Source organism: Lemur catta, chromosome 5, assembly GCF_020740605.2.
Source record: "Lemur catta isolate mLemCat1 chromosome 5, mLemCat1.pri, whole genome shotgun sequence".
In the NCBI taxonomy this organism is placed as follows: domain Eukaryota; kingdom Metazoa; phylum Chordata; class Mammalia; order Primates; family Lemuridae; genus Lemur; species Lemur catta.
This window is the reverse complement of record NC_059132.1, coordinates 84,993,048-85,018,602: the sequence shown is the minus strand read 5'-3', so window position 1 is coordinate 85,018,602 and position 25,555 is coordinate 84,993,048. Positions and strand designations below refer to the sequence as shown.

Below are 25,555 nucleotides of genomic sequence, written 5' to 3'. Positions count from 1 at the left end.
AAGTTTATTCCTGGGTATCTTAATTTTTTGTAGCTATTGTAAATGAAATTTTAAAAAATTTTCCAGATAGTTCACTATTAGAGTATAGAAATGCTACTCAATTTTATATGCTGATTTTGTATCTGCAATGTTACTGATTTTATTTATTAGTAACAAAATTTTTGGTGGAGTCCTTCAGAGTTTTCTATGTGTAAGATTATACCATCTGCAAACAGGGACAATTTGACTTCCTCCTTTCCAATTTGGATGCATTTTATTTCTTTTTGTTGATTAATTGCTCTGGCTGGAACTTCTAGTACTGTGTTGAACAGTTGTCTTCTTCTTCATCTTAGAGGAAAAGCTTCCAAGTCTTCCCTGTTCGGTATGTGAGCTGTGGCTTTGTCATACATGGTCTTCATTGTGTTGCAGTACATACATTCTATACCTAATTTATTGAGAATTTTTATCATGAAGGGATGTTGAATTTTGTCAAATGCTTTTTCTGCCTCTATTGAAATGATCATAATTTTTGTCTCTCATGTTGTTAATGTGGTGTATCACATTTATTGATTTGCTTATGTTAACCCATCTTTGTATCCCTGGGATGAATCCTACCTGATCATATGGAATGATCTTGTCAATGTGCTGTTGGATTCAGTTTGCTAATATCTTACTGAAAATGTATGCGTATATGTTCATGAGGCATATTGGCCTATAGTTTTATTTTTGTGTTGTGTCATTGTCTGATTTTGGAATCAGGGTAATGCTGACCTTATAAAATGAATTTGGAGGTATTCTCCCCTTCTTTAATTTTTTCTGATAGTTTGAAGAGAAGTGGTAATTAGTTCTTTAAATGTTTGGTAGAATTCAACAGTAAAGTCATCCGGTCCTGGGCTTTTCTCTGATGGATGATTTTTTATTTACTGATTCAATCTCCTTATTCTTTATTGGTCTGTTAAGATTTTCTATTTCTTCATAATTTAGTCTTGGTAGGTTGTATATGTCTAGGAATTTATTCATTTTTTCTATGTTATCAAATTTATTGACATATAGTTATTCATATCAGTGCATTAGAATCCTTTGCATTTCTGTGATATCAGTTTTAATGTCTCCTCTCCTTTTTCATCTCTGATTTTATTTATTTGGGTCTTCTTTCTGTTTTTTTTTAGGTACTCTAAAAATTTGTCAATTTTATCTTTTTTTAAGAAAAAAAAACTTCATTTTTTTGGTTTTTGAATTAAATTTTGTAGTCTCCATTTCATTTATTTCTGCTCTGAATTTTATATCCTTTTAGTAATTTGGCGTTTAGTTTTTTCTTGTTTTTCTAGTTTCTTGAGGTGCATTAAGTTTTTATTAAAAATATTTCTTCTTTTTTGATGTGAGCATGCATTGATATAAACTTCCTCTTAACTGCTTTTACTGTGTCTCGTAGATTTTGGTATAATGTGTTTCCATTCTCATTTGTCTCAAGGAAATTTTTAATTTCCCTTTAATTTCTTCATTGACTCATTAGTTGTTTGGGAGCAAGTTGTTTGGTTTCTATATATTTGTAATGATTGCAAGTTTTTCTTGTTATTAATTTCTAGTTTTATACCATTGTGGTTAGAAAAGATACTTGTATGATCTCTAGCTTCTTAAAATTATTTAGACTTGTTTTGTGGCCTAATGTGATCTATCCTGGAGAATGTTGCATGTGCACTTGAGAAGAATGTATATTCTTCAGTTGTTGGGTGGAATGTTCTGCAGATGTTTGTTGTATCCATTTGGTCTATGGTACAGTTTAAGTCCAATGTTTCTGTGTTGAATTTTTGTCTAGATGATCTGTCCATTGTTGAACATTGGTTGTTGAGATCCTTTACTATTATTGTATTGAAGTTTATCTCTCTTGTTAGGTCTAATAATACTTGCTTTCTGTATCTGGGTGCTCTGGTGTTGGGTGCATATGCATTTACAGTTGTTATATCCTCTTGTCGAATTGATTCCTTTATCATTATCATTATATAATGACCTTCTTTGTCTCATTTTATAGTTTTTGACTTGAAGTCTACTTAATATGATATAAATATGATTACTCTTGCCTACTTTTGTTTTTTGTTTACGTGGAACACCATTTTCTATCCCTTCACTTTCAGTTTGTGCTAGGTGATTATCTTGTTGGCAGCATATTGTAGGGGTTTTTTGTTCATTCATTTAGCCACTCTATATCTTTTAATTGGAGAATTTAGTCTGTTTCCATTCAAGGTTAGTATTGTTAGATAATAATATACTCCTGCCACTTTAGTTGTTTTCTAGTTGTTTTGTAGATCTGTTGTTTTTTTCTTCCTCTTTCATTGTTTACCTTTGTGGTTTGGTGGTTTCCTGTGGTGCTAAGCTTGGTTTTCCTTCTTTTTCTTGCTCGTGAATCTGCTGTAATACCTTTCTTTGTGGTTTCTGTGGGGATAACATAGAGAGTCTTATAGTTATAACAGACTGTTGTAAGCTGAAGGCATCTTAACTTCAGTTGCATAAAAATGCTTTAGACTTTTTCCCTCCTCTTCATAATTTATATTTTCATTGCCTTAATCTACTTCTTTATCTATTTTGGATTCCCTAGCCACTAATTGTAGCTGTTGTTATTTTTTATAATTTTGACTTTAAACCTTCATACTAGAGGACTGAGAGATATTCTGAGTTTGATTTATGTATTTATCTCTACTGGTGAGTTTTATACTTTTATGTGTTTTATTATAGTAATTATCACCCTTTCATTTCCAGTTGTAGCATTTGCATGGGCAAGGTGCCTGGCTGGCTATTGGGCAGCTTCTCCACTGTACTGGTCCACTCATTTCCTGGGCAAGGTGTGGTATGTGCATGGGTTTGGATGCTGAGGTCATGGTCACTCTACCAGGCAGTCGATGGTTGCAGTGTGGCAGGCACTCATGTGAATAGGGTAGAACAACCACAGGGCCTCAGGAATGATGAGAGTCAGTCAGTTGCTGTTGGCTCCCAGGGCAGGAGGCACTCTAGTAGTAGGTCTGGTTTCAATATGGTGCCAAGCTGTAACAGCTGAGGTTGTGGGGGTAGAGAGTGGTCAAGGTGGGCTCTTAATCTGAGGCAATACAGCTATGCAAACTACTGGATACTCTCTAAACTGGATTTGGGGCCTGTGAGGACTTGGGGATTCTCCTTTAGCAATGATTGATGGCATTTGTAGCAGCAATGGGGACCACTGGAGATCTCCAGCTTACCTTTTCCCCATAAGAAGATGACTCCCCTGACTCTGAGCTGATTCAGGCAGAGGAGACATTGTGGCAGAGGCAGGATGCCTTGCTCCCCTCTCTGTGGTGCTATTCTGGACTTCTGTACTCTGCAGGGATTTCATTACTTCTCTGATGCCCTCCAATGTACTTCCTCAGTCACTCTAGCCAAATTATACATGTTTATTTATTGTTTTGGTTCCTTTAGTTGGGGAGACAAGCACCAGGTAGCTCTAGTCAGCCATCTTTCTGACATCACCCACACAGGTATTTTTTAATTGTATAATCTCCAGATTGACCTCCTCTTTTATTCCAAGATTGCTTAAAAAGATCATTTTACATATATAAGTGAATAAGATTTTTTATTTGCTATTCTTTTATTAATTATTTATAAGTTAATATTATTAAAATTATTGTAATTCAATATTATTCAATGTAGTAGTTAAATATTACTGATATTATTGTTTTGTGATGACGTAATATAGCAGGTATGATTTCTGATTTTGTAATTTTTTGAGACTTTATTTTAGGTTTAGGACATAGACATTTTAGGTTTTGGTCACAGACAACCATTTATAAATGTTCTATATGTGTACTTTATTATTTAATGTGCTATCTATGTAGAGTAGAATATCATCTATTTATGCCTATTTAATCTAATATGTACTACATAAAAAAAATTGTTCATTGTTTCAAATATTTACCCTAGGTAGTCTTGTGCTAAAGCCAGCTCTAATTGACTCTTTAGAGCTACTGATTAAATAATCAGGAATTTTATGAGCTTGCTTTTAAATTATTGATACCTTGAAATCAATATGGTGAAGTGTTTACACAACAGAAATTGGCAAATACAACAAAGGAGGCTTTTTTTTTCTTTTTTAGAAGAGTTGGTTTATTGGCATACCACTGCTAGCCCTACTGATTTTTAATTATGTTTAAATATCTGGAAAATATGTTGAAATGTTTCCTAACTTCTTTTTTTCTATGTAATTTAAAGTTATACCATAGGTACATGAATATTCATAACTGTTATAACTTGTTAAAGGGTTTTCACTTCTATCCATGTGCACTATCTGTTGTATTACTTAGCACTTCTCACTTCAATTATATTTTTGTTATTACTATTACTACACTTATATTTACTTAGCATATAGTTTTCTGTTTTTTGATTTCTGAGCTTTCAGTATCATTTAATTTTTGTTTCATTTCTTATAAAGAGATTTTAAAATTTATCTCTGTCTCAATTTAAACCAATGTTAATATCTGTCTTTTAGTAAACAAATATAATTTTTCTCATGTATTTATAGATATGGGTGAATGATTACTAGTGTGTTTAGACTTTCTACTGCCACACTGAGATATATCTATATATATAGAGAGAGAGAGCTGTGATTTCTGTGGGATTTTTTTTTTCTTTTATTTCTGCCTGCCCCATCACCAACACCACCTTCTGTTAGATTGCTCAAATTTTCTTTGCCTTGTTTTCCTTTTTTCAGTTAGAAATTATACATATCTGGCTTGTTTTTTAATTTTTCTTCTGCAGTTAAATTTTCTCTTGATTTTTGTAATAAATTAGCATGAATATCTTTCAAATCCCCCAAATAAAATAATAATCATAGTATGAGTCTACTTCCTCTTGTTCCTTTTCCTATACCATTTTCCACATGGAGATTATCCGCAATTTTCCTTCTACATTGCTATTTAGGCAAGTACATGGTTAAATCAGTAGTTGCCTAGCATTGGGGTTGAGATGGAGTGACTGCACAGGGGTATGAGGGAATTTTTTTGTGATTATAAATATATTCTATATCTTGGTTGTGGTGGTAATTTCATGAGTGTACGCAATTGTCAAAATTCCATACTGTATTCTTAAAACAAGTGTATATAATTATCTTGAAATTGAACCTCAATAAAGTTGATTTAAAAAGTGTGGTCAAGGATGTCAGAAAGAGTAAGAAATAACTACCAGAATGTAGAGAAGGCCCATTAGATGTTACACCTCATGACATTATAATGTCATTGTGTTTTCCAGAAATACTTGGCAGTGTGAAATTTGAAAACGACAAAATGAATGTAGCAAATAGATGAAATGTGTAGGAGACAGTGTGTGTGCTATTAATATTCAAGACAGTAACTGAGAGGGACACCTGCTGGGTAGGGAGGCAAGTGCAGTTAGGGAGCTGATAGCTGTGAAAATGAAAACAATGTAATTATAAACAAATGAAAAGTCAAATCCAACAAACATGTAATATGTGCTTCTTATGTACCCATCATGCTTTTAGGTGTTTGATACATAGTAGTGAATAAGATAAACAAGAGTTTCTGAGCACAAAAATTTCACATTTTTACAAAATGGATGAATGCTATAAAAATATACTTTAAAAACATTGTCATTAGTTATTTAGACCCAAGTATAAATGTTACTTGTTTTATGCTCTGTTCTTTTTTATCTCCCACATCTTTTCGGGATTACTTTTTTATTTTCCTAGAATGTATTTTCACATAATTATTTCACCGATATTCTGTTGGTCTTATACTTTCTAAGGTCTCATATGAAAAACTATGTTTTGCCCTCTTCCTCAAACACTAATAGGTTTCTAGATTCAAACTCATTTTCCCTTAGAACTTTGAAGATGAGTTCTATTGTCTTGTAAGTACCACGATCAGGTCATTCTGATTCTTATCCTTAAATAAGGATAATAACTTGCTATTAGCATGTCTTTCTTTATCCTGGAATTAGGAAATTTAATTTAAAAGTGGTATGTTTTTAATTTATCCTTTTTATGTCCCTTTAATAATAAAGCTTGTGCTTTTCTTCAGCTCTGTTAAATTTTCTTTTATGATTTTTTTTATTATTTCATTCTATTTTCTTTGCTCTCTCTTTCTGGAACTCCTTTTGGATACTAGGTTAGAATTTATAGACCTATCTCATAATTTTCAACTTTTTGTCCTTTTGTACTGGGATTTGGGAGAATTTTTTCACCCTTAGTTAGTGTTTGAATGAAATATTTTTGGAAACTGGCTAGAGGAACAGATATAAATTAATTGTTCCTGGACAATACGTTAAATATCACATCTGTGCTGCCCTGAGGAAGCTGTTTATCATTCCTGCTTAGAGAATTATACTAGCTAGGATTTTTCAAGACCACTTAAAACATTTTTCAAAAACATTTGCACCAAATGACCAAAAAAAGCACATGAATGTATTGCTACATAGAACTATGATCAGAGAGTGGTAAGAACATCTATTAATAATATATATGCCCTCCAGCTGCATGAATGCATCTTCCTTGTGTATCTTAGATGATAAACTACCTGAAGTATTTCTATATTTATTTTATATAACACCATCTATTTAATTAATGCTTTTTGGATAGTGATAGCAACTAAGGTGTCCAAATCTTACTGCTACCTCTGTCCTTGGCAGTTCAGATGGCATTTAATTGGATTATGGTTTGCTTTGGAAGCATTTCAGTATAATTAAGCAATTTGTCTTATTTTAAGCATTCCCAAGAACTTAAAGTTGTTTCATTTTTAAAAATGTATGTATATTATACACCTTATATGAAATGATATTTTTTAAAAGATGAAACATCTTACCTAATCATTTATTTTTGTTTTGATAAACTATGAGATTTATATGCCCTAAAACATGTCATATGGCCTTATAAGAAAATTAAATACCAACATCAGTTATTACATTTGTATGAATTAATTTTTAAAAATCACATTAGTAACCTACGTTAACATAGTCTATATTGGGATTTATTTAACCTTAATATTGAACACAGATCGTGTTTGAGGAAATTTCTTATTTGAAAATCTCATATTGGTGTTAATTGAAAATAGCTTTAAAGAATTAACTGAAAAAATACCAGTACAATTATTGACGGGAAGATTGGAGATATTTAAAGATGTCTGTTTCTCAGCTATACTCCAATTAGGACTGACTGCAAGATCTACAGGGGTCAAGAATCGGCAAACTATCTGTCTTTCAAAACAGATTATTTATTTATTAAAGCAGGTGGTTGGTGAGTCAAATCCATCAACTACTTGTTTTTATAAATAAAGTTGTATTGGAACACAGCCATTCATTTATGCATTGTCTGTAGCTGCTTTCACACTATAACAGCTGAATTAAGTAGATTTAAGTAGTTGCAACAAAGATTACAAGATATGCAAAGGCTGAAATATTTATCATCTGGCCCTTTACAGGAAGTGTTTACCAATTTCTGCTTTTTACAATGGTAAAAGTTTTGTACACTCTTACTGACCGTCACTTGCACATTGTTAGGAAAATGACTCACTGTTCTCTGCAAACACGCTATCCTTATTTGCATATGTCTTTGCTCACAGGTGCTGTTTTTCTCCTTTTCCTTATGCCTAAAATCTATCCATTTTTCAAGGTATGGTTCAAGTAACACTTCTTCCATGAAGCCTTGTAATAAAGAAATGAAGTTCAGTTTCCCAGAAAGATTTCTCAATTGCTCCCTTACATCCTTACATATACTCTAACATCCGTTGCCCATCTCTTGCTTGTACTTGCTTGCCATACACACAACAGGTTTAAATCCAATTCTCTCCCTCCCTATCCCAGGCTATTTATACCTTGCAGCTTACTGTGGCTGGAGAAAACACATGCAAGCATACTGATGAATCTCACTCGATGACCCTACAGGACCGTGATATTTTAATAGGCTGGGCTGTCATACTGCACTTACATCTATTCCTTCTCCCAGTTACCTCTCCCAGTTACTCCAGAAAGTATAAGGAGTAAGCCTTGCTGGCATCCATGTGGTGTTCATTTTGCAGGCTCACAGAATGCAACAGCTATGGGGGCATGGTTTCTTCCACCTTGATTTCAAAGGATTTTGTGGATCACTTGGGGCCCAGGCAGAGATTTGTTGTGGGACAGAGCCACCACAGAAAGCTCCCACTAAGGCATTGCTTAGTGGAGCCATGGAAGTCAAGTTGTCACCAAAACCCAAGAACTGTAGAGCTACTAGTGTACAACTCTAACCTAGAAAAGGTGCAGGCGTGAGACTCCAACCCAAGACAGCTGCAGTGTGGGCTGAGACTAGCACAGCCATGGGGATGGGGCTGCCTGAAGCTTTGGGGGCCCAACAATCACAGTGAACTCAGGATTTGGAACATGGAGTGAAGGGAGATTATTCTCCAGTTTTATGATTTAATGTTGTTTATACCCTGTTGGGTTTTGGACTTATCTGGGACTAGTTATACATCTTTTCTTGCCTATTTCGCCTTTTTGGAATGAGAATGTCTATCTTATGCCTGTCTCACCATTGTATTTCAGAAGTAGATAACTTGTTTTGATTGCACAAGCTTACAGCTATGGGGAATTTCCCTCAGGATTAACTGTGCTTTAAGTCTCACCCATATCTGAGTTAGAGGAGACTCTGGACTTTGGACTTTTGAGCTAATGCTGGACCTATTAGGATGGAATGAATGTATTTTGCATTGTGTGAAGGACATGAATTTTGGGGACCAAGGGGTGGAATGCTATAGTTTGAACCAAAAGTCATGTGAAATTTAATTGCCATTCTATCAGTGTTGAAAGGTGATTAGGCATCTCTTTAGTGGCCTTCATTAGGCAGAGCCCTCTTGAATGGATTAATGCAGTTATTAAGGGAATTAATGCAGTTATTGTGTGAATGGGCTCCTGATAAAAGGGGGAGTTTGCTTCAGTTTCCTCTCTCTGTCTCCTGTGCTTGCTTCTGCCTTCTGCCAGTCTGCCATGGGATGACCCTTGCCAAATATCACTGCCATGCTCTTGGACTTTTCAGTCTCTAGAACCATGAGCCAAATACACTTGGGTTCCTTATAAATTACCCAGCCAGTGGTACTCTGTTACAGGAGCAGATAATGGACTAAGATGGCAATGAAAGCTATGTTTCTTTTCAGCTACACTGGCTTCTGTTATCACCATTTTGTTAGAAGTTTTGGAGGACATTTCCTACTGCATTCCTCCATGTTTATCAACCATATTTTATTGTGGGGACTCCTGGCTACAGCACTTAGTCCTCTTTTACATATGCCAGCAGAAGGTAGTTGGGCAGGGCAGTAAAAGTCCGTTGTGACAGTGTGGAGTCTCACTGCTGCAAGAGCTCAGGAGTAAAATCTCTGTTGTTTACTAAAGCAGTTTTCTGAGGCCTTAGTAGGAATTATATCACCTTTTGCATTATTCAATCCTAAGTCAATAAATACTGTTTTTTGAATAATGTGGAATTTGGGATACCACAACTAAAAAAGATACAGAGAATTTAGAGGAGGATTTGGATGTAATTGCAAAGATAATTATGAAGTTTTGTAAAAACACTTGAAGGATTGCAATAATATAGACAAAGGGAATAATCATAAAATGAGAGCAAGAAGGAGAGTGTGCTTCAGATAAACCAAGCAATGGGTGATTTAGATCATATTTAAAAGGAAGATTAGATTAATATGTTTTTGTGGAAAAAAGGTATTCCTATTCCTATTGGCTATGCCCTTACATAGCTAACTGCTACTGATTTTCTTTGTAAGAGTTATACTAATGTATTTTGAAGTAATCATTTTTATATTTCAGAAACATCTGAAAGGTATAATAATTTCTTTGAGTTTATGAAACTTAATTGCTGTGAATACTTAGGAGATGTGGCAGATTTTGATTTTTCTATGGGGGAGCTCAACAAATACATATTATTTTTTTAAAGGGCTGAAAAAATAATTATTTATATTTCTATATATTTTGTTTGTAAATTGTTTTAATGACATAAAAGCTGAATATAGGAATGTATAATCTTCACATTCTTCACCTGATTTGAATTAGAAAAAATAAAGTTTTGTTACTTATGAAATTTTCTTCCCCCCCCCTTTTGTTTTGTTTTGTTTTGTTTTGTTTTTGGAGACAGAGTCTCACTCTGTCACTCTGGCTAGAGTTCTGTGGTGTCAGCTTAGCTCACAGCAACCTCAAACTTCTGCACTCAAGCAATCCTCCTGACTCAGCCTCCTGAGTAGCTGGGACTACAGGTGCATGCCATCACACCTAGCTGATTTTTTTATTTTCAGGATAGAAAATCAGCCTCTTGCTCAGGCTGATCTCAAACTATTGACCTCAAGTGATCCTCCCTCCTTGGCCTTCCAGAGTGCTATGATTATAGGCGTGAGCCACCACATCCGGCCTGAAATTTTCAAATGATGTTTAAATTAACAATGATTTCTTTCAAAGACTGGCAACATCTATTCAATGTCGGTAGAAGTAACCACTGCTGTTGTAAATTAGATTAACAATCAGTGGTTACATGAATCTGTGTATTTGGTTGCTTCTACTTTTCACTAATATGGCTCTAGAATTTGTCTATTCAGGGACATAATATAATAAGAAGAGTTTGGCCTTTGTAATCAACAGACTTGGTCTCAAATCCTGGCTGTTATATACTTGCTATGGGGCCAGGGCAGCTTATTTAAATGCTGCTAATCTTCCCCACAGAATTATTGTGAGGATTAAATGTGATACATATATTAAGTAACTAATAGAGTGTCCATTGCATACATTAAGTAACTAATAGAGTGCCCATTGAAAAAATAGATGCTCAATGAATATTAATTCCCTCCCTTTCTTTCCCCTACTAGTTTTAATCGACCACACTTTATCCTGGATTGTGTTGTAGGATGTATCGTGGATGGATGGCTGCTGGAACCCCACTGCCATAGCCAGCTCTTCTTCAATACTTAAGGACTTACCCTGGCGTTGAGTAATGAGAATTTCGGTAAGAAAAAATAGAAGAAAATAGCATATGGGCTTTTCTCTAAGGGTTATTTGAATCTCAGATACTTCATAGTATGGTATGTGGTTATTCTCTAAAGATCTGGGGCTGTTCCAGCTGTCTGCCACATCTGGATTGTTCATTTTTATTTTGAGAATATATAAAATAGATTTCCAAAATCTCAATTAACAGTCTAGCTATACTTTTCATGTCATTGTAAATATATTTCACTTGTCCCACTCTATTTTGTTTTTTAAATGTCTGTCTACTTGTAAATTGTGTAGTCTTTGAGGGCAGGGTCTGCATATCATTTGTCTCTTTAGCGTGGACTAAATGAAGCACAGACTCTCAGTGACTCAGGTGGCAGTTTCGCTGCTTTCTGAAACTGTAAATGCTTTGACAACATCAAAGAGGTAGGCAAAGTATCAAGACTCTGGGAAGTTCTAAGATAAACAATTTTCCTATGTTAGCAAGAAAAATTATTATATGGTAGCCCTCAAGATAGGATAGAATATATTTAGATGGTTTCATTTTTAACCAGTTTTTCTCCAAATGATATTAATATATAATTTTCATGTATTTACATGAATTACTATAACTAGCACATCTATGTTATTAAAGGATGTTATTCATCTGTGCTGTATAAAGAATGTTGGCCTCTTAAAAAGGAGAGAAGGATGAAGGGGAGGTCAAAGATTATATAAAACATTAAGTGATGACAGTATATATGTAAATTATTAGATTTGTAAACTTTGTTAAATTATTGTCATTAGCATATACCTGGAGAAATACCTATTAAAGAATTTTGTGCATAAGAATTAGAAATAAGAAAAAAGGAAAAATAAATAAATTCTACTTTCGTTATTTTTGATGAGGAACATTAATTGTGAAATTATGGTAAATTTACATTTTGGGACCTAAAATATGATACAATGTTATTTTAAACTTTTCAACTAAAAAAAATTAACCATTTTGTCTATGATTATATTTTTCAGAAACCATATTTGAGAAGTACTTCCATCCAGTGCTACTTGTGTTTACTTCTAAACAGTCATTTTTTAACAGAGGCTGGCATTCATGTCTTCATTTTGGGGTAATTTTATCTTTAGGCATAGATATCATCCTGTTAATGGACATGATGATTGTCTTTGTATGTCTTCTCTAAATTGGTTTATGTTCAATTTGCTTATATTGCTGGGTATTCAGTGTTTGGGATATGATAGAGGGCAGATTGTGAAGATTCAGAGGAGGTTTGATAAACACTTAACTGAGCATTTCTATATTCTGGTACTATTCTAGATGAGCATTATATCTCCCGAATAAATTGGGCCCCTTGATAATGAACTAAACTTGATGCCCTGCATGCTTTTCACAGCAATACAAATTAGCTGTTTAGGATTTGCTAATATGACTTTTTTATCCATCCCTGACTCTTCCTATCCTTTATCCCTATTCTAGTTCCTTTCTTTCTTCATTTAAGCCTTTTCTTTTTCCTTCTAATAAACATTCATATTTTTCCATGTCTATTAACTTTTTTCTTCTCTCTCAGATGCAGCTAATACACCCAGTTGGCCCAAAGCACCCAACCTATAGTTATATAATCTGACTCCCAGTACAGTTTTACTCTGCTAATGCCTTCATAGTATTGGGAACCATAGATTTGTGCAGGTAAATCTTCATCATAAGACAGATTAGTATGCCTATCATGCTTCTGTGCAAGACCCATCAGAGAGTGACTATGTTTTCCTGAAGCTCTAAGAATCATTCTGTAATCACTTGGTCAGTGTAAGTGTCTTTTGTCTGAATATTAAATTTTGAATTTTACCAAAGTGAGTGTATATGGTATCAGCCTAGATTGGGCAAAAGTCTGTAATGTTCATGAAGAAAGCTGTTTGCACTGCAGTAATCGTGTGGACAGCATGGAAGGAGCACGTTTAACATACTGTAAAGAACATTTACTATCAAAACCGTTACATAAAAATGATTATTACTTATTTTAGGAATTTTACCTATTTGTTAGACTTAAAAGTCTGATGGAACCTCTACTTAAAAAAATCTGGTAATTCACCCAAAAATGTTTATTGAGCACTGTTTTTATTTCATTGTGAAATAAAGCATAAAATTGTAAAATAAAATGGGTTTATTTTAGGTTATTTATGAGTTAGGCCTCCAATTAGGCTTTTCTCTAATCTATGGTGGTCAATCCTCAAGCTGTCTGTCCTAAAGCATCGAGGTTGTACTGTATGTTCAATGCTTATGTTTATGCATGTTCAAGGCTGTTGAATATGCAGAGGCAAGGATAACATAGATCTTTTCACTGGTCAGAATAAAAAATCATTGATTGCTCTTTTGCTTATGGTATTCATCAAGACAATATTATGCTCATTCAGAATGCTTTGCTCTCTGGTTCTTCTTTCAGCTGTATCAGCGCAGGTCTTCCTAAAACAGAGGCCAACTGGCAGCATGTAATAAGTGATCTGAAAAGAATTGAAGATCTTATTCAAGTGAGTACTCATTTTCCACAAAGCAGCTGGTATAATTGTCACAGAGAACATCTCTCTCTCTCTGCTTTTTCTGTCAGTCTCAATGAAATCTCACTTAGAACAATAATATTTTTGCAGACATTTATGAACCTTATATAGCCTCAAAAGAAATATTTTTTCCTTACTGCTTTAAGATTCTAATTATCTTTAAAACTTAATTTATAAGTGGGCCACCCTGAAGAACTCTAGTCTGCACAGGTCAGAGAATCTCTTCCTCTATCTAGAGAAACCAGGGAGCTTGGTGGGACCTGAAGGGGGAATGACTTAACCCAGGGAAGAGTTCTTTTGCCTGTGGACTAGAGACTCTCTGCCCCCACCTAGAGTTACCAGGTGAACTAATAGAAATGACAGAGGTAAGAGAGCAGAACCCTCACTCAAAACAGTGGCCTAGAGAGGTACACTCTATTCCTGGGGACCAGAGTCTCCCATCATCTACCTAGAGAAACCAGGTGTCCTGGTGCCTGCCCCAGTAGGTGACACCAAAAGGATCAATGGGAGCCACAAGGGCACCAAGCATACCAAAATAGCACCACAAAAGTTCTAAAAACTAAAAAAGTTCATTTTAAAATGTTGCATGCTATATGATTGCATTTATATAGTATTCACAAAATGACAAAATTATAGGAAGGGAGAACAGAGAAGTGGTTGCCAGAGGTTAGAGAGATTGGGTGGTGATGGGGGGTGATATGTGGATAGGAAGGTGGATTTGACTATGAAAGAAGAGCAGGGGAATCCTTGTGGGGCTGGAACTATGAATATTTTATATTTTAACTGGGGTGGTGGTGATGCAAATCTACACGTGATGAGATTGCATAAAACTGCATGTGTGCTCGTGTGCATACATACTAATGCACATAAAACTGTGGAAATCTGAACAAGGTGGTTGGATTGCATTAATGTCAATTTCCTGGTTGTTATATTGTACTATGATTAAGCAAGATATTACTATTCTGGTAAACTTGGTAAAGAATGCACAGGATCCCTCTGTGTTTTTCTTTAACAATTTCAAATGAATCTAAAATCATCTCAAAATAAAAAATTTAATTTAAATAACCTAATTTAATGTTTCCAGCAGGTTGTTGTCATTATATATATATATATATATATATATATATATATATATATATATATATATATATCTAAAGCAGGGCACAGTTTTTCATGTTATCTAATTTTGTTTCCTTGCAGTCTATACATATTGATGCTACTTTATATACTGAAAGTGATGTTCATGTGAGTATAGTGTTTTCTATAAATTATTATTTTGCCAGTTTTCAAAAGTTTAAGAGATATATTTTCATAACTTAACTGAAATATCTATAGTTTTTAAATCTAACTTTTGGTGGTGTGTTCCTATAATATAATGTCAATGAATTTTATAAGTGTTTGTTGAGGTTATAGGACAGAGAACTACATAAATGCTCTTTTTGTTATGGTGCCAAATCAAAATTTAAAAAAGCTTTTTCTATCAATGTCAAACAAAATACATCATACCTTCTTGTGATGCAGTTGGATCATGATGCAATTAGATGCACAAATCAGGTCAACTGATTACATTTAGTTATTACATATTAGTTATTTCCAGTGCTGTAATGTATCAGCATCTCCAGTCATATTTTCTATCAATTGCTTAAAGGCATCCATGTTCTCCATATTTCATGAATATCTGTGTTTGTCTGAAAAATATTCTAGTGATTCTCTACATGAAAAAGGAAATATAATCGATAAAACTTATCACAATTCAAAAATGATCTTGAACTTGTTTTATTAATACATTGGCCTTTCTTGAGACCTATAGGATTTTGGTGTGGATTGTTACTAAAACTAAGAAACGCATCTCTAACTTCACCTCTTAGAAAACAAACTATGTCCTCTCTCTGTTATTTCTCAATGAGAATTTGTCTGACATAGGTGACTTTCTAAGCATTGGGAAGAAGTCATATCCAGAAACTAGAAAAAAACATTCATCTACCAGTTGGGTAGTGCTTCTGCACTTAGAAATTGTTCCCTCTCTGCTTCAGCATGTTTTCCATTTTCTTTGCATTTTTTTCAAAGCCAAAAGCAGTCAATTAACCACCAGCATTCAGCATCCTGAGATTGCTTTTTTGCAAGAAGATAAGCTTATAAACTCATGGATTATAAAATGAACCAGAGATTGAAATTTAGATTTAAACACTGACTCAATCACTTTCTACTTGTGTTACCTTAGAAATCACTAAACATTTCTGGACCTTGGTTTTATTATTGCTAACATAGTGACAGCATTTACCTTTCAATCTGAAGCAGCTGCCGTCCTTGCTGCACTGGCAAGGAATATTGCCAGTGTCCAGCCCATGAGCGTGTTCCTTCATTTCTTTATCCATTCAGTAAGCATTTATTAAGTGCCTGCAGGGTCCCAGGCACTGTGCATTGGGGACACAAAGTCAAACAAGTCATGGTCAAATCCCCAGATGTTCATTAAGTGTTTACTGTCTTTGGAACTTAGGGGAATGTTAAAGTAACTGTTGTGGAAAATGTGTTTTTGTGGTAGCTAAGGAGATCGCCTTCTGATTTGGCCAGGCTGTGATTAGGCACTACTCCTGCTTTGATTTTGCTAATACATTTCTTGGAATCACTTTTCCCTCTGGAACTTCAGAACTTGCAGGAATAGTATAATTCCTGCAATTTACGCAGCTACCACTATGTAAAATGTTAACAATACAATCTCATTCTAAAAATTCTTACAAATCCACTCTCTGTACTGATGTCTTAAAAGTCTGGGGCCAGTATTATCTCCCTTTCCATAGGAGAAATATGCTCAGTGAGAAAAAGTGACCCAGTATTTCCAGATTTTCTAGTTTTATGTCTTGTCTTCTGTACAATATTGCCATCTTTCTTGATTGTGTTTTGTTGGTTTGTTTTAGTTTTGATTTTGAAGCTAAATGAAAAAAAATATTAAGTTGTTTTCTTTGTAAAATCTCTTAACGCTATTGTGTGCCATTATAAAATATTTGGATTGACTTTTAAAAAATCAAAATTACATCAATGTGAAAATGGGTAATGAGAAAATGATTATTTTTCCAAAATTGTTCTTTGTAACTCTTATTTTTAGCCTAATTGCAAAGTAACAGCAATGAAGTGCTTTCTCCTGGAGTTACAAGTTATTTCACACGAGTCCGGAAGTACACACATTCATGAAACGGTAGAAAACCTTATCATCCTAGCAAACAGCAGTTTGTCTTCTAATGGGGTGAGTTGTCCAACAGTCGGAGAGAGCTGCATCTGATGTTTTTGGTTTGATTTGGAGCAGTCATTCATGGACAAGCAGATCATCCTAAGAGGCAGTTAGGAGAGAGAGTTCAGTTCTAGTGGAGTGCCATTCAAAAGTGGCATCATCTCTGGCATGCAGACAGTCCTAAACTGTTCACTGATTTATTAAGTTAACAAACATTAACAGAATAATGCCAGGCAGTGTGCTTCAGTGCTAGAGTGACAGTTGTGAGCCAAACAGGTCACTGACCTTAAGGTGTTCACATAAGGTGCAAAGGACAGACATTAATCTAATGATATAATTAAGTGTTTAACATCAATAATAAGGCTGGGTGCGGTGGCTCACGCCTGTAATCCTAGCACTCTGGGAGGCCGAGGCCGGCGGATCGTTTGAGCTCAGGAGTTCGAGACCAGCCTGAGCAAGAGTGAGACCCGGTCTCTACTAAAAATAGAAATAAATTATCTGGCCAACTAAAAATATATATACATAAAAATTAGCTGGGCATGGTGGCGCATGCCTGTAGTCCCAGCTACTCGGGAGGCTGAGGCAGGAGGATCGCTTGAGCCCAGGAGTCTGAGGTTGCTGTGAGCGAGGCTGACGCCACGGCACTCACACTAGCCCGGGCAACAAAGTGACACTCTGTCTCAAAAAAAAAATAAATAAATAAAAAATAAAAAAATAAAAAATAAATAAAAATAAAAATAAAAAAAACATCAATAATAGTAACTCACATTTGTTGGGTTACGACTGTATACCAGACACTATTCTCTGAGCTTTAAATTGATAATTCATTTAATCTTCACAAGAAATCTGTGAGACAGTTATCCTTATTTCGATGTGAGGGTTGAAGAAATTGGAGTACTGAGAGACTGAAGCACTTTCTCCAATTCATGCAGCTAGTAAAATGGGTAGCCACTGTGTTTACCCAAGCAGTCTCACTACAGTCTGTCCTCTTACCTCCTGATGAGATAAATGCTGAAAAATGATCACAATACAAATATTAGTAATTTGAGTATAATCCAGGACATCCAAGGCAACATAAGCAGTAGAAAGTTCTAGAAGGACAAGTCCTAGGGTGCTCCCGTGGTAGGCTGGAAGACCAGCTGTGCAAAGGCCCTGACGTGCAAAGAATTGTGGCTTTCATGGCAAACCACGTGGCCAAAGCAGGGTGAAGAGAAAACAGTTTCATAAACAAAGAAGACGTAATAAAATCAGTTCATTCGATGAATACTTTTTAGCCCCGTCAGGACACAGTATGAAAAAAACACCCACAATCCTTGCTCTTAAGAAGGGAGGAAACAGAAATAAGCCAATCTTTTCAGCAAATGAATAATAAATTCGTTATTTATTAAGTCCAATGGTGAGAAATTAGGCAGGTAAAGAGGTCTGAAACTCTAGTTCAAGAGAAAGTTTAACTAATAAACTGACATTTGACAAAGATGTGAGGGCACGACCCTTAAGGATACCTAGGGAAACATGTTCAGGCAGAGGCAGCTGAAAGCGCAAAGATCCGGAGCTCGTGTGGCTGGACTCCTTGACTTCTCCCTACAAATGCCAGTCTGCTTCAGATCTTGGCCTGATGTCACCTTTCAGTGACATTACCTGATTACGATTGTGATGCCTTCCCCACTTGACACTTCCTGTTCCCTTCTCTGCATCCCCCACTGTCTGGCATACTATGTATTTTACATAATGGGTATTGTGTTTCTTGCTACTAGAATGTCATCTTCAAAGGGGCAGGTGTTTGTGTTTTGTTTTGTCAGTGCTGTATCCCAATTTCCAGAACAATGCCTTGCATATCCTGAATACTTGGTATATTTATGAAATGGATTTAATTAATGTCTAAAATACTTCTGTGATATTATTTCCATCTTATTGATGGAAAGAGTGAGCCATGCATCAGATAACTCATGGCAATATCAATGACGAACTCCTTAATATGAATGTTGATAGCCTCATTGTGACATAGTGAGGCATATGTACAGAAATGAGTGGGCAGGACTGCACAGTCAGAAGACCTGGATGTGAAGCATTTCAGTTGATTATGTCAACTGAGATGAGTCATTTAATATTTCTCCCTCCTTATCTGACATGATTATTTTCAGGATCAAACAGGATAGCATTATCTGGACTATGACAGTGCTTGGCATAGAGAATGTGCTTCATACATATTGGTGAATCTGAATTCCAAACGCTTAATGGATGTAAAATCTAATTTTGATTTTTGCTGGCACAGCCTTCACGGTTCAGATGATCTCTAAAAAGTTGATTCATGATTGCTACATTTGGAATATTCCAGTTATCCATGACACTGTGTTTAAATGACAGCAATTTGTGATACCCCCAGATGGTTAAATTTAACCAAAGATTGGGTAATTACTATGTGCGAGGCCCTATGCTAAGTACTAGAAAAACAAAAATATATGGCTTTGCTTTCCTGAAAGACAGCTTAGAGAATAGTAGTATAAAAAAGGTAAAACTCATAATATAAATGTAATACACGAGGTACTGTGAATGAGGTCTAAACAAGGGGTTCTGAGATACAGCCCAGCCCTGGGAGCTCAGGGGTTCAGAGAAGCCTTCCTGAAGGGGGCAGCACCTGAATAATCTTAAGTGTGAGTAGCAGCAGCTAAAATAGGAAGACTGTCACAGAAGGAAAAGCAAAGGAAGAGAGGCATCTGATAGCATGCTGTGCATGGTAAGGAAAGGCAGGGGCTCACTCAGGGCTCCTAGGGCATGACGTTGAGATAGTGGGGAATGGTGAAAGAAATAGATAAGGAACATCACATTGAGGGCCCGTGTTCTGTGCAGGGAGGCACTGACTTTAAGCTAGAGGTAGATGATAAGAAACTATTGTAGGGTTCTAAGCAGGAATTCCATGGTCAGATAGACATGGTTTATTTTTTCAATGTCCTTAATCCATTATAGGAAAAATAAACCCATATCAAATCTGCCAGTTCTTTCTAATGTGATATTAATTTGCCAAAATTTTCATGTCTCAAGAACTCACTATATGGTTCAAAGGATGTGATACTCTCATAAAAGGAAGTATATTAGATTTGCCAATCTACTCCTTTCTTTTTATTTTGCAGAATGTGACAGAATCAGGATGCAAAGAATGTGAGGAACTGGAGGAAAAAAATATTAAAGACTTTTTGCAGAGTTTTGTACATATTGTACAAATGTTCATCAACCCTTCTTGATTGTAATTGATCCTTTTCAGTGTTTCTATTATTAACAAACACCTTCCTGCTGCTTAGAGGCAACAAAACACTGCATTTCCAAAGTGCTGCCTAAACAAGTTTTTCTAGCGAGAAGATGATCAGGATCTTGGATCAGATGACTTCTTAGCCGTGAAGACAGAAAAATGTCACTGAGTAACATAATTGACTATGAACCTCTCTCAGACTTATTTTGCTCATTTATTTTTAATTTATTATTGAAATTGTACATATTTGTAGCATAATATAAAATGTTGAATAAATGTGTATACATATTTTATCATTTGAAGTTGCATTCATATATACCTGTTACATAGGAAAATAGGGGGGATTTGCTTAAGGGATAATAGTCTATCTATAGTCTGGTGGGGCCGGGTACCCAAGGTGCAGGTCAACAGCTGTACTGGTGTGGTCCTGCCAGTATGAAGCCACTGACTAGCAGACCTCATTCACTTCTTCATTAGGTGTAGCATCCAGAAAAAGAATTGGCTACCAACAAGAAAAATAGGAACTATGTGTGAACTCTGTGCTTGACGCTGTAATTTAGTCATTGATATATAAAGCACCTGTTTCAAGAAATTGCGATACCTGGCATATAATGTGCATCTGTAAATCATAGATGGTGGTTGGGACAATAATAAACTTCACTTGATGGGTAGAATGGTGTATAGAAAACTAATGGTGATGATGTTTATATTTCATGCTTTCCTAAGTACAGATATTTTATTTTCACATTCCTTTTGCCATATTTGTAGAAGAAAAGAAAACTTGATTTGTTGGAGCCAGTGTTATCTGACATAAAATAATTGTTTATAATTTTTTGCACTACACTGTCTAAAATTAGCAAGTTCTCTTCTAATGGAACTATGAGTAAGATGAAATATTCTTGTTTCATTACAATTTCTTTTACTGCGATTCATTCCTGTTAGTCTTCACCGAATGACTGTGGCATAGGAAATGCTCTCCTGAAAATTCTGTTTCTCTCCATTCCACACAGCACAAACTGGTTCTCTCTTGAAATAATTTTATCATGCAGTGCCCCATCCATGTGTCTCATTCCTTTAGTCAAACTGGGCTTATAAATATCTCTCGAGATTGTTTTGGAGAAATCTGTATCCTGTTTGACTTATAAGGAGTCAGGTATTGGCTCTCGGCTTGTTTCCTGATCTCAGTCCAAGCAAATGGTATTTGGCAACAACACTTTAAAGTTTATGGGTTGGGATTCTGGCAGTTGTTGTTGTTGTTGTTGTTTTTAATTTCATTTGAGATGGAATTGTTTTTTAATCTACCTTTTATTTTGTTTTTTTTTTCTAGATTTCTATTGATGGAGAGTAGGAAAAATGCACCATTTTAAACTCTAAGTTTCCAATCCAATCCTTAGACAAAGGTTAGTCCCTTTCCAGTATTTGTTGGGATAGGGGGAAAAATCATAATGCCAGGCACTTTACAAATAATATTCTATAGTGAGCAATAGTTCATTGTGATTATATAAGCACACAAATGAGTTTAAAATTTGGAATTTTCCAGAGCTTAAGTTTAGAATTCTTCTCATATTAGTTACTTAATATGGATCACTTCAGTTGATCTTAAGAAACTCAAGGCATAGATCTGCAACTTCTTGAAAATACTTAGTTAACTGAAGAAACAAAATAATCATGTATAACAATGCACATTTGTTTTTCATGCTATTACTCTTAACAAACTCAGTCTTTTGTTTGTGTTTTAAACTCTAACCATCTTGAACTGACTTCCTCAATTAACCAGTCCGATGTCATTTGCCTGGAGAATACTGTGTCTATGCCTCACCTACTGCTCTAAATGCTGAAAATATTTGCCATATATTACATACAATAAAGCACCGAACCATATGCCTAGAAACTCAAATAATAAAGTTAAGCCTAATAAAAATTAGGTTTCTGGCAAAGTCATATTGATGAATTAGATTCTTGCCTCTTCTTAATTTTAGGAAAGAAAAAGATAAAGGAGAGAATATTATCTCTACTTTCTCCTTAGCAGTAAACAAAAAGGGCTGGAAGGCAGAGGACATACAAATGCAAACAGAACCAATATATTACGTTAATATAATTTTTGAGCCCAGATAATTTAAAAAACCAATCACAAGACTAGTTTTAGATACTCTCATTCTTTATCTTAGAAGAGTGAATTGCGGAATTATTTTGTTTTGCTGTTGCTGTTGTTAAGGGTGGCTTGTGTGTTTTGATATTACTGTTTATAGCCATCAAATTCAATAATTCACAACATATACAGTATAAAAATCAAGTGATGTGATTTTTCCTTCTCCTCTCCCCTCACCCGACACAGAGATACTAGAGAATGCATTTTCTTCCTTCATCTGTGTTATGTCAGGCTTAGTGCAAGTTCTCTGCACTCATATGAGTCATGGTTGACATGTGCATTCCTTTTACAAATATTTTGCCCATAGGAAATTCCATTTCCGCAGAGATTTGATTCAATGTTTTTGAATGTACCAATGACTGAATGTGTCTTTATTAAGGAATTTATTTTGCAAGGTAAACTTTAGCTGTATTCAAAAGTCCCCTAATTATAATTGTATAATTACTGTTGCAAATTAGAAGAAAAAGTAATGAGTGATTAAAAAAGAATCATGATTTTGTCCTACATTTTACTACTTCAACTCTGGATTTCAAAATAACTATTAGAGGAACTGAAGAGGAAATTGTTAGACAGAAACAGAATTGAAAATTCTGCATTTAGTATTTACAAAGTGTCAACACTTTCAGAATATTGTCATCAGAGAATACAAATGGAAACCAAAAGACAGCAGTGGTGGCTGCACTTACATCAGATAATACAGAGTTTAAGTCAAAAATTGTAAAAAGAGCAGAGAAGGTCATTATATAATGATAAAGGGATCAATTCAGGAAAAGGATACAACAATTTTAATTATATAGGCACTTAACAGCAGGACAACTAAATATAGGAAGTAATTATTAATAGATCTGAAGGGAGAGGAGACTGAAATACATTAATATTCAGCACTCTAGCAATGGACAGATCATCCAGACAGAGAATCAGAAAGGAAACATCAGTCTTAAACCACACTCTAGACTAAATGGACCTAACAGACATACACAGAACATTCCATGAAACAGCTGCAGAATACAAATTCTTCTCAACTGCAAAGGGCACATTCTGCAGGACTGATTATATGTTAGGCCATTAAACAAGTCTTAAATTTAAGAAAATTGAAATCATAGCAAGTATCTTGTCTGACCACAGTAGTATAAAACAAGAAATTAATAACCAAACAAACTTTGGAAAATTTACAAATACATGGAAATCAAACAACATGCTCCTAAATAACTAAAGGGTCAATAAATAAATAAAAGGAAATTAAAAATTTTCTTGAGACAAATAAACATAGAAACACAACATAAGTTTTGAGATACAGAAATGCATTTCTAAGAGAGAAGTTTATATCAATAAATACCTACATCAAAAAAAGAGAAAGATCTCAAGTAAAGACACTAATGTTGAACCCTCAAGGAACTAGAGAAATAAGAAAAAACAAAACCCAAAATTAATCAAAAGAAAGGAAATAATAAAGATAGAGCACAAATAAATGAAATAGAGACTAGAAAAACAACAGAAAAGATCAGCAAATGAAGAGTTGATTTTTTTTAAAAAGTAAACAAAATTGACAAGCCTTTAGATAGACTATGGACAAAAAGCAGACTCAAATAAAATCAGAGATGAAAAAGGAGACATACAACTGATACCACAGAAATAAAAGCATCATAAGAGGCTTATGAATAATTTTACACCAATAAATTGGATAATATAGAAAAATGGATAAATTCCTAGACACATAAAACCTACCAAGATTATATTATGAAGACATAGAAAATAGAAAATCTCAACAGAACAATGATGAGTAAAAAGACTGAAACAGCAATAAAAAGTCTCCCATCAAACAAACGTCCAGGGCCTGATGGTTTCACTGCTGTATTCTACCAAACATGTAATAAACAACTCGTATCAATTTTTCAAATGATACTGTCATTTGTGACAACATGGATGAACCTGGAAGTTACCATGTTAGGTGAAATAAGCCAGGCACAGAAAGACAAATACCTCATGATTTCATTCATATGTGGAATCTAAAAATGTTGATCTCAAGAAGTAGAGAGTAGAATGGCAGTTACCAGAGGCTAGAGTGTTTAGGGTGGGAAGGAGGGTTGGGGAGATGTTGATCAAAGAGACACATATGTATATAGTTGGATAGGAGAAATAAGGTCAAAATATCTATCATACAACATGGTGACTATGGTTAATGAAAATATACTGTATTCTTGAAAAATGCTAAGAGAATGGGTAAGTGTTCTCATCACAGAAATGATACCTATTTAAGGTAATGTATGTGTTAACTAGATTTAACCATTACACAATGTATATAGTTCAAAACATCACGTTGTACACCAAAAATGCATATATTTTTATATATTTATGTCAAAATAAATAAATAGATCTTTAAAAAAATAAATCCAGTGTTGAGCTCTGAAAACAGTCAGAATTGATCCATCATCAAAATCTTAACACAAGGAAGCCTTCTTGAAAGGACTTTCTTTTTTTCACTTTTATTTACTTTTTTAATATTTTTTTTATTTCAGAATATTATGGGGGTACAAACATTTTGTTACTTAAATTGTTTTTGTACCATTTGAGTCAAAGTTATAAGTGTGCCCATCCCCTAGGTGCATTGTGCCCATTAGGTGTGAATTTTCCCATTCCCTTTTTCCCCCCACCTGCTTGATTTCTGATTAATGTTATTTCCTTATGTGTACATAAGTGTTGATTGATTAATTACAGTCTAATGGTGACTACATGTGGTGTTTGTTTTCCCATTCTTGTGATACTTCACTTAGAAGAATGGTCTCTAGTTCCATCCAGGTTAATACAAGAGGTATTAGTTCACCATTTTTTATGGCTGAGTAGTACTCCATGGTATACATATACCACATTTTATTAATCCACTCATGTATTGATGGGTCCTTGGGTTGTTTCCACATCTTTGCAATTGTGAATTGTGCTGCTATAAACATTTGAGTGCAGGTGTCATTTTTATAGAATGTCTTTTTTTCCTTTGGGACTTTCTAAATTACTTTTAAGTAAGGACTATTTTTTGTTTTTAATTTACAGATAAAATTGTATATACTTATCATGTAAAACATGAGACTCCAGAACACATATATATAGCCAAATGGCCAATCCAAACCATCAATATATACATTACCTCACAGAATTGTCACTTTTGTGGTGACAACACTTATAATGTACTCTCTTCTCATTTTTCAAAAATACAATATATTTTTATTAACTATAGTCACTATGTTTACAACGGATCTCTTGAAGGTATTTTTTTCTACCTAACTGAAATTGTGTAAACTTTGATCAATATCTATCTTCCCAACCCCTTCCCACACCACTGCCCTAACCCTGGTAACCACTATTCTACTCTTCACTTCTATGAGATCAACATTTTTAGATTCCACATGTGAGTGAGATCATTCATTTCCCT

General features: G+C 34.7%; 1 protein-coding gene across 5 annotated transcripts in view; it reads left to right on the top strand.

Moving 5' to 3' along the window:
- IL15 (interleukin 15) overlaps positions 1-20,487 on the top strand; it is a 76,351-nt gene extending 55,864 nt beyond the window's left edge. For 4 of the 5 annotated variants that reach the window (XM_045552216.1, XM_045552215.1, XM_045552218.1 and 1 more), the window contains 6 exons: positions 10,886-10,984; positions 11,977-12,074; positions 13,401-13,485; positions 14,713-14,757; positions 16,616-16,753; positions 19,867-20,487. In XM_045552216.1, coding sequence (XP_045408172.1) covers positions 10,973-10,984; positions 11,977-12,074; positions 13,401-13,485; positions 14,713-14,757; positions 16,616-16,753; positions 19,867-19,977 — 489 coding nt within the window. In that variant the 5' untranslated portion in view covers positions 10,886-10,972 and the 3' untranslated portion in view covers positions 19,978-20,487. Of the gene's footprint in view, positions 1-10,847; positions 10,985-11,976; positions 12,075-13,400; positions 13,486-14,712; positions 14,758-16,615; positions 16,754-19,866 lie in introns of all 5 variants that reach the window. The other variant, XM_045552217.1, reaches the window with a different exon arrangement.
- The last annotated feature ends 5,068 nt before the right edge of the window (positions 20,488-25,555 follow it).